The sequence below is a fragment of the Leptonychotes weddellii genome, chromosome 2 (assembly GCF_054177405.1).
Source record: "Leptonychotes weddellii isolate Sample4059 chromosome 2, ASM5417740v2, whole genome shotgun sequence".
In the NCBI taxonomy this organism is placed as follows: Eukaryota; Metazoa; Chordata; class Mammalia; order Carnivora; family Phocidae; genus Leptonychotes; species Leptonychotes weddellii.
The window spans coordinates 21,337,554-21,351,087 of record NC_138370.1 but is presented as its reverse complement, the minus strand read 5'-3'; the positions used below and the strand labels follow the sequence as shown (position 1 = coordinate 21,351,087).

Here is a 13,534-nt window from a genome sequence, read left to right as displayed (position 1 = left end):
GGGGGCGCCGTCTACAGGTCGGAGTCGCAGGGCAGCGAGGCGTGGCAGGACCCGGTGCTGCCCAAGGAGTCGCCGGGGGAGTGGGCGTCCTCCCCGCGGAGCACGTCTAGCTGGTTGCTGAAGGCGCGGGGCTGCGGCCGCGGCATGGGGAAGCCGGCCTTGGGCTTGCGGGCGGCGCCGAGCTCGGCGGGCCGCGGCCGGTGCTGGCCGTCGCTGTAGTACTTGATGGCGGGCGGGAGCGTGGGCTCGGGCCAGTCGACGTGCACCGTGCTGATGCTGCTGCGGCGCGGGCTGCCGGGGGGCTCCTTGCGGCGGCCGCGGCGGCGGCAGCGCCCCTCGCACCAGGGCGCCAAGCTGAGCGCCAGCGAGCAGCCGCCCAGCAGCAGCAAGCAGCTGCCCAGGTAGCCCAGCACCAGGCTGTAGCTGACGTGCACCGTGACCGGGCTGGCGTCGGCGGGCAGGACGGTGCGGTCGGCCAAGAAGTGGTTGTACCAGGAGACCGGCACGAGGCTGAGGAGGCCGGCGGCGAAGAGCACGACGCCCGAGAGGCCGGCCAGCGGGAAGCGCGGCTCCTCCTGCCAGCAGCGCACGCCGAGCGACGCCAGCAGCAGCCCCAGGGCCGTGGTGGCCAGCGCCGTGACCATGAGTGCCCGCGCCACGCGCACGGGCTCGGCCTCGAAGTAGCCCCACACGTCCGGCTGGTTGCACTGGCGCTCGCGGCTGCTCTGCTCGCGGCACATGTCCCACAGGCCCTGGTACAGCTCCACGTCCACCGGCTGGTTGAGGAAGCCCTTCACCCGCCGCCAGCCGGGCGCCAGCGTGGCCGTCAGGTTGAGCAGCAGCCCGCAGGGCGCGAGCACCAGGCCCAGCGTCATCACCACGGGCGTCCGCATCCCGGGGTCCGCGCCCCGCGCCCGCGCCTCACCGCGCACCTGCCGCCTCCGCCCAAGTCGGCGCGGGACCGTCCCCACTCCGCCGCGCGTCCCCTGCCGCTCCGGCCTCCCGCCCGGCCCGCCGTGCCCAGTCGAAACCAGCTCGCGGGCGGGTCCGACCGAAACCGCCGGCCGAGGCGCGAGCGCCCGGACACGGCCGCCGCGGCCCAGCCCGCCCGGCTGGGAAGGGCGGGGGCGGGGGTGGGGGTGGGGATGCGAGCGGAGAGGCGGCGGGGAAGCTCGCGCGCGCGGCGGGCTCCGGGCGGCGTCCACAGCGCGCCGCGCCGCCGGGGCTCTCCGGGACCGAGCAAAGGTCGCCCCGCCCCTGCTCCTCGCGCGGCTCCGCGGCCCCGGCCGGCCCTGGGCGGGGACCGGGGGGGAGGGGGGGGAGGGAAGAGGCGGCGCCGCCCGGCCGGCCGCACCTGGCTCGGTGGCCGCGCAAGTGCCCTGCTTCGCGGCGGATCTGAGTTTCTGCCGGAGTTTCTTCCGTCCCCGCCCGTCGGCCCGGCGCAGGCAGCCTCTCCCCGCTCCACTCCCAGCGGGTCCGACGTCCGCTCAGAGTTTTGCGCGGTTGACTTTGGGCCCCTCGCGGCCGAGTGGGCGGCGCCGGCGCTGCTCGCTGCGCCGCGGGGGATGCGCCGGGCAGGTGTGCGCCCGGGGTCCCTGTCGAGTAGCGCGTCCCCGGATGCTGCGCTCAGGTTGCTTCAGAAACCTGGTTCAGCGTGCTTAGTGAAAGCTCCGTACTCCACTGCCAGTTCGACTCGAAAGAATCGAAGGGAGTGTTTTTCCGGGATGAGGCGTTCCAGAGGATTTATTATTAATTATTATTATCATTATCATCATCATCATTAGCCCCATGGAAAATTTTGAAGAGGCCAAAAGAGGGAAGGGTGTTACTGGATGTCCTGTGTGGCACACTTTTCAGTTGTATCTGACCATATAGGGTCCCCGTGTCTGGTCATCGCCTTTGAGCTACTTTATACCTCTGTAAATTGTAGAAAGCCTATAGTACGGCCAGTGACTTTTGTTCACAGAAATGCAGATGAGGGGCGCCTGGGTGGCTCAGTGGCTTGGGCCTCTGACTCTTGATTCCGGAACCCTGGGGTGGTGATCTCCAGGTGTGGGATCAAGCCCAGCCTGGGGCTCTGCACTCAGCGGGGTGTCTGCTGGGGACTTACTCTCTCCCTCTCCCTCTGCCCCTACCCCTTACATCCTCCCCTCTTTCTCTCTAAAATAAATAAATAAATCTTAAAAAAAAAAAAAAGGAAAGGCAAATGAACTTGAGTCAGTAGAACCTAAATGATGATTGCCCAATGGATATTGACCAATTTGACATTGATTTGTAAATTTTTTAGCTGTTTACCTGTAAATGTGTTCTTTGCATTCTTCTTTGAACTGGTTGTAACATCATACCTCTTCCCTTATTAATAATGAGTTAAATACAATCTTTGACACATGTTCATTTTATATTTGTGTGAGAGTCATGATCTTAACATTTTTCTAAAAATTATTCTTCATATTTTTCTCATTTCCCCATATTTCTTACAATGGAAGTGTATTACCTTTATAATTGGTTAAACTGAAAACTGTTTCTAAAAATCAAAGTTGTGTTGATTTGAAATAAAACATTCTAGAATGGATAATAACCAGGTATAGGAATCACTACCCTTGTCTTTAAAAACTGAGGGTTCTAGAGGGGAGGGGGGTGGGAGGATGGGTTGGCCTGGTGGTGGGTATTGAGGAGGGCACGTTCTGCATGGAGCACTGGGTGTTGTGCACGAACAATGAATCATGGAACACTTCATCTAGAACTAATGATGTAATGTATGGGGATTAACATAAGAATAAAAAAATAAATAAAAAAAAATAAAAACATTTTTTAAAAAAATTGTGGTCAAATAACATGGCATGGAATTTTCTGTCTTAACCGTATTTAAGTATACAGCCCATTGGCATTAAGCACGTTCATACTGTTGGGCTACCATCAGCATCTCTCGAACTTTTATATCTTCCCAAACTGAAACTCTACCCATTGACCAATAACTCCCCATTCCAACCACCACTCCTCATGCTTCCAGACCCTGGCAACTACCATCCCACTTTCTGTCTCTGTGAATCTGGGTCCGTGAGATACTTCATATAAGTGAAATCATACAGTACTTATGAGGCTTATTTCACTTAGAAAATGTCCTCAAGTTTCGTCCCTGTTGTAGCATGTGTCAGAATGTCCTTGCTTTGTTTATCCATTCATCCTTTGATGCACGCTTTGCTCCCACCTTCTGAGTTGCTGTATGGGTGATTAGGTGACATTTCAGAGCCTTGAGTCAAAACGTCACACTCCAGAAGCCAAAACTACAGGCTTCAGCCATCTTTGTCTCCAATCAGTACCAGGGACTTTGGTAATGAACACAATACCTGTTACTAATGCTCTTTCACTGGCGAAGTCATTCCTGTCTGAGATTTGTGGATTGGCTAGAAATACCAGCAAGGCATTCTTGGCCCTCCAGGAACAGGGTGTTAGAATCTAGACACCCAGTACCTGCAAGAATACTGCCCCAGCCTTGATTTATAAGTTACCCTGTGTTTAGACGCTGCTTCAGAGAAGTCTATCTCTCTTGACCCCAGCCCGAGGGTTAGCTAATCCTGCTGCTAGAATATTGCTTCCAGTGAATTTTCCTGAGAGATGCTCTTGGAGCACCTCAATGGACAGAGAGAACTGAGACTTCGCCAAACTTACGGAACAGATCCAAAGACTGTTTTGCACCTGCTTGCTAATATGTTGTTGATGAATGTGTTCTGAAATTCGATCTAAGACACTCTCTGAGACTGAGTATTGGAAGTTACTGACCTGTAGATATTTTTAATGAGGTGTAAATGGCATACAATGTGGTGCACACGTTAAATTTTCTAAGTTTTGATATATACATAACACCTGCGAACCGATCACCATAATCAAGACGGTAACGGTAAGCACATCCATTACCTATAGAAGTTTCTTTCTGCCCTTGGTAATCCTCCCTCTCCTCTCTCCCTGCCTATCCCCAGGGTCCCCAGGCAACCATTGATCTGCTTTCTGTCAGTATACATTGGTTTGCACTTTCTAGAATTTTGTATGAGCGCACTCAGACAATGTAGATGGCATACAAGAGACCATCGGCGTGTCTCCTCGGGTCCGGCAGCCCCCTAATTTGTCTGAACTCAAGATCAGCTGGGGCTACCGCTTAGGGAAAATACAGATTCCCACCCAATGGGATTCCCCAGGGCAGTGTGATGGGATTTGAGGGTTTGCAGGCCCCCAGGGGATTCTTAGGTTTAGGGAAGTATGGGACACAAAGCCAGTGGAGCCAAAAACAATAGAAATCCCCTTCAGTTCTGAGGGGACGCTTTTGCCTTTGAATGCATTTCACAGCTTATCTCTAATTTACTGTTGTTTAGAACAGCAGAGAGACTTCTTAAAGACTTTACGGGATCTGAATCTTTTTCCCATGTCGAGTCCTGCGTGGAATGAATGAAGCCCAGACAGTGTGACCTGGGAGGAAGGACGGGAATCTGCTCTGTTCTGCCTCCTAAATCTGTCTCCTGCCCTTGCACATCTCCTTCTTCCCTTTTGCCTCTACCTCAACCCATGACATTCTACCATCTTCCCCTTAAACAGGCTTCTAACTGGTTTCCTACACTCACGCTTTCTCTTAGCCACCCAGGCCCTCAGAACTGCCATTGTAAAACTGAAACTGAATCTTGTGCCTACATTAACCACCGCCTTCAAAAAAAATTTTTTTGAGAGAGAGAGCACCTGCGGGGGCGGGGGGGGGCGGGGCGAGGCAGAGGGAGAGAGAGAATCTTAAGCAGGCTCCACACCCAGTGTGGATCCCGACTTGGGACTGGATCTCAAGACCCTGAGATCATTACCTGAGCTGAAATCAAGAGGCTGATGCTTAACCAAGCCACCCAGGCGCTCTTACATTAACCCCTTTTAAGGCCATCTACATCCCAGCCCGAACTACCCACTCCTGCCCACCTCCCCCACCCACCTCTTTTTTCCACACCATTACCCCCAAAACCTGGATTTTTTTCTCATTTTTTTTTTCAAAGCGTTGTGCTCCCTTTCGTCCTTAGATCTTTGCATATGCTGTTTGCTGTTTCTTTTCCTGGAGTCCTGCCTGCCGTTTCCGGACCCCAAGGCACCCTTCAGATCTTTGCTTTAAATACTATTTTCTCTGGGAGGGCTTCTCAATCTCCTGGATTGAGTTAACTTTTCCTGTTGTGTCCTGCCATCCACTCTCTTCTACTATAGCACCTGCCACAATTTCTCGTTACTTGAACTACCTGGTTGTCTGGCTAGGTTGTAAATTCTTTGAGGGCAGGGGTAATGTTTGTCTTGTTCTGCTCTGCCCTGAAATCCATCTTAGGGCCTGGCCACAGTAGCCACTCAACAGCCCAATTGTATCTCCTTCTGCCCTGCATTCTTCCCCACAGTATCCGCAGACTTCTCTTACAGATGACTGCCTGGCCAAAACAGGTTGTTACTGCATCTCAGTAAACAAATTTGCTTGTTTGTTGTATGAGCGCTTAGTGTTCATCAGCATAGAAAACAATGAAAAATAGGCTAGCTCCATATATTTCTGACAAAGAAGGGTAGCCCTGTGGGGGTAACTTTCTATGGTAGTAAGAGAAAGAAAAGTTTGCACTTAAGTGCGGCACCTGACTGTAGACCTGCATCACTCTCTCTCTTTGTTCCATGGGCTTCCAAGTTCATTGTAAGGCTGAGTGAGAAAGAAAGCACGAATCACAGTGCGGCAGGAATGAATTATTGCTAAGATTAGTACCTGTCAGTGTAAGCTGATCCCCAGGCCCTATAATAGCTTTCTTTTCTGAAGGCGGGTCCTATTGTAAGACAAGAATCTATTTACAATGCCCTAGGTTTCCAGATGAAGAGTGAGCTCCCAGGTACTAATTCTAAAGGGACTAAGGCTAGGTCCCCTGTTAGCCTTCACAGGCTGGGTCACAGATAACACCTAGCACACAATTCCAGTCTTCTGCACTGACTTTATCTTGGAAGTCACACGACAAACTTCGGCAGGCCCCGAGGGGCCCACCTCATCAGTGTGCTCTTGTGAGGTGTCCTCAGAGTTGCTCTGCAAGGTCCTTACATTGGCCCTAAACACTGTCGTTAGTCTTTCAATGGCACATTCAGTAGGTTATAGAATAAAAAATACATTATAAAAAATTAAACTATAATCATTGTTTTGTTTTTCATTCTCTCTTTTAAAACAGCATTAAAACAGCTAGAATTGAACAAAGTCCCTTCAATATAGCATTAGCTTTCCTTGTTGGCAAATAGCCCAACAGCTCTTTTGCTAGTCTTTGTGCCTCATATTATAAAAAAATAATAATAATAACTTTTGATATCTCAGTTAAAGGAGCACCCAGTCAGCTCAGTATCACATCACCCTAATTTATTTTCTTTATGAAACTTACCACTACCAAAATTTTGTTTTATTAATTATGTATTGACCTATTTCTAGTCTGTTTCTCCCACAGCTTTGTTAAGTTCCAAACACTAGGGACCTTGCTGGTCTTGTTTGTGACTGTATTTCGGCACCTAGAAGAGTGCCTAGCTCATAGTGAGTACTCAGTCGTTGCAATATGTAAACATGTACTAAACTGATGAAAGAAGTTTTGTAAAATGTCCACACAATAACACATAAGGAAGTTACAGCATACAGAAGATTTATTTATTTGTTTTAGAGGGGGGAGGGGCAGAGGGAGAGAAAGAGAGACTCCCCCTGCGCGCCGAGCTCGACGCGGGGCTCGATCCCACCACCCAGAGATCATGACCCGAGCCAAAATCAAGAGTCAGTTAACCAACTGAGCCACCCGGGCACCCCCCCAGCATACATCTTAAAAAAAAAAAAAATCTATGAATTTGACTACTCTGTGCAACTTATATACGTGGAATTATAAACTATTTGTCTTTTCATGACTGACTTCTCTTAGCATAATGTCCTCAGGTTCATCCACATTGTAGCATCTGTCAGAATTTTCTTTCTTTTTAAAGCTGACTAATATTTCATTGTATGTGTATACCACATTTTGCTTATCCGGTCATCTGTCGATGGGCACTGGGTTGTTTCCACCTTTTGGCTTTTGTGAAGAATGGTTCTATGATGGCATATCACTTCTAATTGATTCCCTTTCATTCTGCATGGTGATTGCCTACCCAAAGCAAGAACCTATTTGCCATCCCTCTCATACATATCAGAAGGTATCATGCCACTTAAAAAAAAAAAAAAAAGCTTGCGTAAGTTTTATCTTCTAAAGACTTCAAACCCAGGCCCCTGGGTGGCTCAGCTGGTTAAGTGTGATTCAGGTCATGGTCCCAGGGTCCTGGGATCGAGCCCTGCATCGGGCTCCCTGCTCAGCAGAGAGCCTGCTTCTTCCTCTCTCTCTCCCCCCGGCTCATTCTCTCTCTCTCTCTCTCAAATAAATAAATAAAATCTTTTTTTAAAAAAATAAAGGCTTCAAACCCTTCTTGCCTTAGCATCAGGCTGCTGCTGGCAAAAATGAGGCTGCATGGTGTGGGTAGGGAAAGGGAGCCCTGGCTGCCTTACGGAACTCGCTTCTCTCCAACCCTGTCCATCCCTGTCCACCGCAGATCAAAAATATTTGCCGTGCCACGGACAAGGTTCCTGTAGGCCTTCGAGATAGTTTTCAGTTTAAGAATGGAATTTTTTTATTTACAAGTTTTTGTGTGGGTGTGCGTGAGTGCGCGTGTGTGTGCCAAAAATTTATATCATCCATGGGAACCGTGGCAAACTGCTAAATGGAAAAACCAAGCACACTAATGATCGTGATGCTTTCCAAAGTAATGCGAAGATTCGATGCCATTCCAGTAAAAAGTCATGCTAGGATCAAATAGGTAATTTCAAAGTTCATTTGGAAAAATAAAGAGTGACATACACTAAGAAATTTCTGGAGACAACAGAAATGGAAAGGGCATGCACACTCTGGCTGTTAAATGTGCTACGAAGCTGTAAGTAATAATTCAATAGTGTGAAAATCGCACTGGAATAGGAAGGTGGCTTAATAAAATATAGTCAAGACCAAAAAGTAGACCCCAGTTATGTACAAACTTATAAATATGATAAAGTGGGATTTCGGCTTGTAGAAAAAGGCATGAAAATTCAGTAGTGTTGTGGCAACTGCTGAGCTTTGGGGGAAGAAAAAATGTAAGTCTCTGCATCACAAAATATGTAGAAAAACAAAGGGAAAAATGTCTAGGTGGGCTGCAGAGTTACATAGAAAAAGGAATCCTGAGAGAAGAGGAAGGAAGAAGAGGGGGAGGTGAATATATAGGCTGAGGAAAGACTTTCTTTCTTTCTTTTTTTTTTTTTTAAAGATTTTATTTATTTATTTGAGACAGAGAGAATGAGAGAGACAGAGAGCACATGAGAGGGGGGGAGGGTCAGAGGGAGAAGCAGACTCCCTGCCGAGCAGGGAGCCCGATGCGGGACTCGATCCCGGGACTCCAGGATCATGACTTGAGCCGAAGGCAGTCGCCAAACCAACTGAGCCACCCAGGCGCCCGAGGAAAGACTTTCTAAGCAAAACATCAAAGATGACAATTATAGAGAAAAAATTTGATAGACTTAACTATATGGAAACTTAACATTTTAAATTTAATAATTCCTCAAAATTTGGGCAAATCTTTTTAGTTTTCGTGGCAGAAAATCAGTTGCTATTTCATATCTATGTGACAAATCAATAGTATTACTTAAGAGAAGAGTGAAAAACGGGCAAAGAAAATGCACAATCACAGAAGAAAATAAACATCTAATAAGCCTTGTTCAAAGGTGATCAATTAAGTGACTCTTTCATTCACATAAATCCAAAACCAAACACGGGGGAACCAGTTTTCTTAAACCGGAAATGTTAAGGGGGGAAAAATGCTACCCAATTTTGGCTAGAGTTGGAGAAAAAGTCATTACTGGAGGGAAAGTAAATCGTGTATTTATTGTAGAGGTAATGTTACAGTTTGTTTTTTAAAGCCTTAGATATGTGCTGTCACTTTGATTTATCAACTAACGTTCTAGGTATTTGCCCCAAGGAAATGAACTGAGGACTTTAGCTATAAGGATATTCACTGTAGTACCCTTTATAATAAACAGATTATAAAATAGCATTGCATCATGAAACCAATTATGTTAAAAAGATGTATGTGGGTATTGGAAGATACTAGAAGGAGATATACTAAAATGTTAGCTGTTCTTGAAGTGGCGTGATTTATGATTGCTTTTCATTTTCTTTGAGCTTTTCTAAATTTTCAAAATTTCCTTCCTGTAGACTTTTTTAAATTTGAAAAACACAACTTTTGAAAGTTCACGGTCAGTTAAGTTCCCCCGTTTTTCTGACTTTGAAAGTCAAGTTCCATATTCTTACGACACAAATATCTCTTTCACAATTGTGAAAGAGATCATCTTTCCTGGCTGCAACTAGGCCTAGTCTTAAGTGAAAAGTGAAAGAGCTGAATTCTGTTGTGATGTGGCATTGACTTGTTCTCAGAAATGCATGCACAAGAAATGATATGCACTTATTTCAGGAAGAAAATTGGGTGCTGTTCTCTATATTTCCAGGTATCTTTCATGTTTATACATGATATAGAAACACTCTTTACATAACAACAAATATATAATCTATAATATATTAATAAATATAGAAACACTGTTTACATAGCAACAAATCTATAATCTATAATAAAGATGGGAACCTGTAAGTCTCAAGGGCATAGCAGAGTAGTGTGTTCGTGTTGATGATGTGGTAGTGACTTGAAATAAAAGGCAATATCTTAAGCAATCAGGGTGTGCTGAGTCATGGCAAACCGGGCTTTGGTCATATATCTGTCTACGTATTAGGTTAATGTCAATGTGCAGATGGTCTTTTTTTACATCTGGGGGCTTATGTCTTAACTGCCCCTTGTCCGTGATATTGACAAATGCTTTGTGGTTAATGATCTTATTTTAGGACATTTCGCAGAAGTCATTTCTGCAAAGGCTGCAAGCAGAATGTTAGTGCGGGTCCTGTCTAAGCTGCAGAACAGGATGTTAGTGCTGTTTTATCTTAGCTGTCCTGACTCCATATTTTCTTGTTGGGGACCCTGGCCTGACTAATCCTCCACCTCACAGTCCAACTCACTCCTAACCGAATGACCATACATCCCATTTTCTCATTTTTATGTTATTTCTTCTTTTGGAAAGGCATTTTTAATGATATGTTCATAATTGTGGTGAATGCTTATACTTATGAATATTAAGAAACATATTTCTCTCCTTTTCTTCCTGGAACTCTGAATACACTTTCCTGTGGTTGCTAAGCAGATAATACAATTCTATGAATGACTCAGTGTTGTATTTACCATATTATGCTATGTCTGAATACCTGTGGGAAACGCATTGAACCCAGTAACAGGCAGAAACTGTATACTGTTAGTCCATAGGCTTCAATTAGGAAGTTTAAATTAGACTAAAGGGGAAGTTTTAGCCTAAAGATATCAAAACTATAGTGCCTTTAAAGGGAACTATTGCCCTATCCCATAGGATGTTAATTTATCGGGACAAAGTAAAAGGTAATAAATGTAGCAAGCAGGTGTTTTGCTTGATGGATCCTTTGGACTCGGTAATGAAAAAGGAATACAAGAAAATGTGTCTTCTTCCTTATTTTCAGAGCAAAGGTAATCCCCCTTGTCTGGACAGTTGCACATTTTCAATCCCTGCTCCTCATCGCTAAGAGGAGACTGCAGTGTAGACTGCGCTGGAAAGTTCTTTGCCCTGTCTTGTTCCCGTTCACAATTACGTTTCACATTAACAGACAGAGACTGGGGGGGAATTTCACTGAAACAACTTGAGTATGAGAAACAGAGGGGTTTTATATCCCTGATATCTGGATAGAGATATCACCAGCATATCACCGAGAAACCTGCCGAAATGTGTTATTACTCCCTTTCCAGTTGGTGTGGGGTTTGGTTAGTCTAGTAGCTGGCAAAGGAATGCCATATCAGAGTGCCATTTCTCAGCCAGAGCTTTTGAGAAAGACCCCTTTCTCGCCAGCCCAGCATTCTTCTCCACCTCCACGTTGTAGAAGCAATTCCAAACAGAACCTGTTAAACTCGTAAAACTCGTCAGTTGTTTGCGAAGTTGGATGCCATCAGCCAGGCATTTTATCAGGTTTCGGTTCCCCTGGATCAATAACCGCACGTAATGTTAACGACTGACCAGACGCGCTTCAGTTCCTGACCCTGTTCTACATCAGAAAGACCCCCCCAGACGAAACCCAGCAACAGAGAAAGGGGCAAGCCTACCAGGGTGTGTCCAAGGAAACACATGTTGGGGCTGGCAGGACCTTCAGGGGGTTCCAGCCTCTTTATTTTCCTGATGTGGACTCAGAGGTGCGGAGAGAAGTGACTTTCAGGTCTATGGAGTGAAGGTATTTAGCTTCTGCTTTGACGCTGAACTGATGTGAGAGTTAAGTCCGGCGCTGCCACGCTTTGGTTGCCTTTGGGCAAGTTCGATTCCCAGAATCTTACCTTATAAAACGGAGCAGTTAGTCTCTGCTCAACCAGATTGTTATAAAGGTGAATGAGTTAACCTTTATAATGTTTCCAAAATATAACAAAGATGGGAACCTGTAAGTCTCAAGGGCATAGCAGAGAGTTGTGTGTTCATGTTGATGATGTGGTAGTGACTTGAAATAAAAGGCAATATTTAGGTATATCTAGTTTTCTGTAGCTATGGGATATAAGCTAAAGAGCCAGCATGGGACACTGTGGCATTAAAACCAGTGTGTCCAGTCTACAAACCAATGTAGCATTAACAACAACCTGAATCCTTAGCTCTTGTTCCATTTATCTTCAGATTTCAGTTATTCATTCCGTAAAGCAAATTCAAGTGTTGAAAACCTGCATACTGGGCGCCTGGGTGGCTCAGTTGGTTAAGCGACTGCCTACGGCTCAGGTCAAGATCCTGGAGTCCCTGGATCGAGTCCCGCATCGGGCTCCCTGCTCAGCAGGGAGTCTGCTTCTCCCTCTGACCCTCCCCCCTCTCATGTGCTCTCTCTCATTCTCTCTGTCTCAAATAAATAAATAAAATCTTAAAAAAAAAAAAAAGAAAACCTGCATACTTTAAAAATTCAGTTCATTTTGCAGAAGGGGATACACAAAAATCTTAGGAGTTGGTTCTGGCCAGTGTTGATACAGAACTCTAAAGCTGATTAAAAATATTTTCTCTCAGTCACTGAAAATGTAGTAGAACATTTCTGAAAGTAGAATGCTTATATATAATTGGACAATACACGTGTAAATTCTAAATTGGAATAACACTTCGTTGAGGATATACAAAATATCGTCGGTATAACGAGGAAGACAGTGAATCAAAAGAAAGTGACCACATCAGAATTGGAAACTTTCTGGGGCGCCTGGGTGGCTCAGTCGGTTAAGCGTCTGCCTTCGGCTCAGGTCATGATCCTGGAGTCCCTGGATCGAGTCCCGCATCGGGCTCCCTGCTCAGCGGGGAGTCTGCTTCTCCCTTTCCCTTTTCCCCTTCCCCTGGCTTGTGCTCTCTCTCAAATAAATAAATAAAATCTTTAAATAAAATAAATATGTTTTAAATTTCTTGGGCAATTGATTTTACTAGAGTGCAATTCATAAACAATTCTAGTCATGGTGTTACTTGGCTGCTGGCTCTGCTATAAATAACAGATTTAATTAATTGGAAGATGTGCTCCCTCTTTTGCTGGGGGAACCCCTGCCGATCCCATTGGGAGGAGGCTGGCTGTGGAGGATGAGTCAGCTGGAAGACTCCCAAGAGAAGTAATGACCTAGGATTCAGAAACCTGGCTGCGCTACTCGTTAGTCGCATCACCTGGAAAAAGTTGCTTATTGTAGGGGCAATGAGAGTCACGTCCTGGAGGCAAGTGTGCTTATCTATAAATGGTTAGGAGAAGAGGAAGTTTCCTGAGAGAGAGATCTATAAAGCATGTGAGTTTTGAACTGCATGATAAGGCAGGTAAAAGTAAGGGAGGACATTGGTAAGAAATGACATCCGTGGTGACCGATATGGCTACTTTAAAACCCATCGTAAGATACTATTGAGAATCTGATAATGTGGTTTACATTTACATATAATTAAACTGAATTATGACTAATCCGATACCTACAGCATGCTTTCTATCTTCAAGACTGAAAGTACCGAATCGGTTGGCCTTTGCTGCATAAAAATTATATCAAAATTCCAGGGCTTAAAACAACGACAGTTTATGATTTCTTTTGATTCTGTGGCTTGGCTGGGTGATCCTTCTGCCGGGCTTGCCCGCTGACGTTGGGGCTGGGGGCTAGGCTCTGCTGGGACAGCTGGGATGCCCACACAGCCTGGCGTCTCCTTAGGGTCTCTCGGCCTCTGGGAGGCTGCCAGGGATACTTCAAGTCTGGTTCCAGGTGAGAGGGTGGCCCTTAATGCACCAGCTCTCTGCAAGGCTCTGCTCACTTTTCCCAAGTCACACGGCCAAGGCCAGAGTGAGCGTGGGAAGGGATTACCCAGGGTGTGGAGAGAGAG

General features: G+C 46.4%; 1 protein-coding gene across 1 annotated transcript; it reads right to left on the bottom strand.

Annotated features, from left to right (window-relative positions):
• Window positions 1–6: 6 nt before the first annotated feature.
• Window positions 7–1,047, bottom strand: CLDN23 (claudin 23). The gene has a single exon (XM_006741751.2). It carries the CDS (start codon window positions 891–893, stop codon window positions 12–14), a length of 882 nt encoding a protein of 293 aa, XP_006741814.2. The 5' UTR covers window positions 894–1,047; the 3' UTR covers window positions 7–11.
• Window positions 1,048–13,534: the final 12,487 nt, after the last annotated feature.

Bases quoted from the DNA above. Each gene is read 5' to 3' on its own strand.
- CLDN23 (XM_006741751.2), bottom strand. From the start codon at position 893: ATGCGGACGCCCGTGGTGATGACGCTGGGCCTGGTGCTCGCGCCCTGC.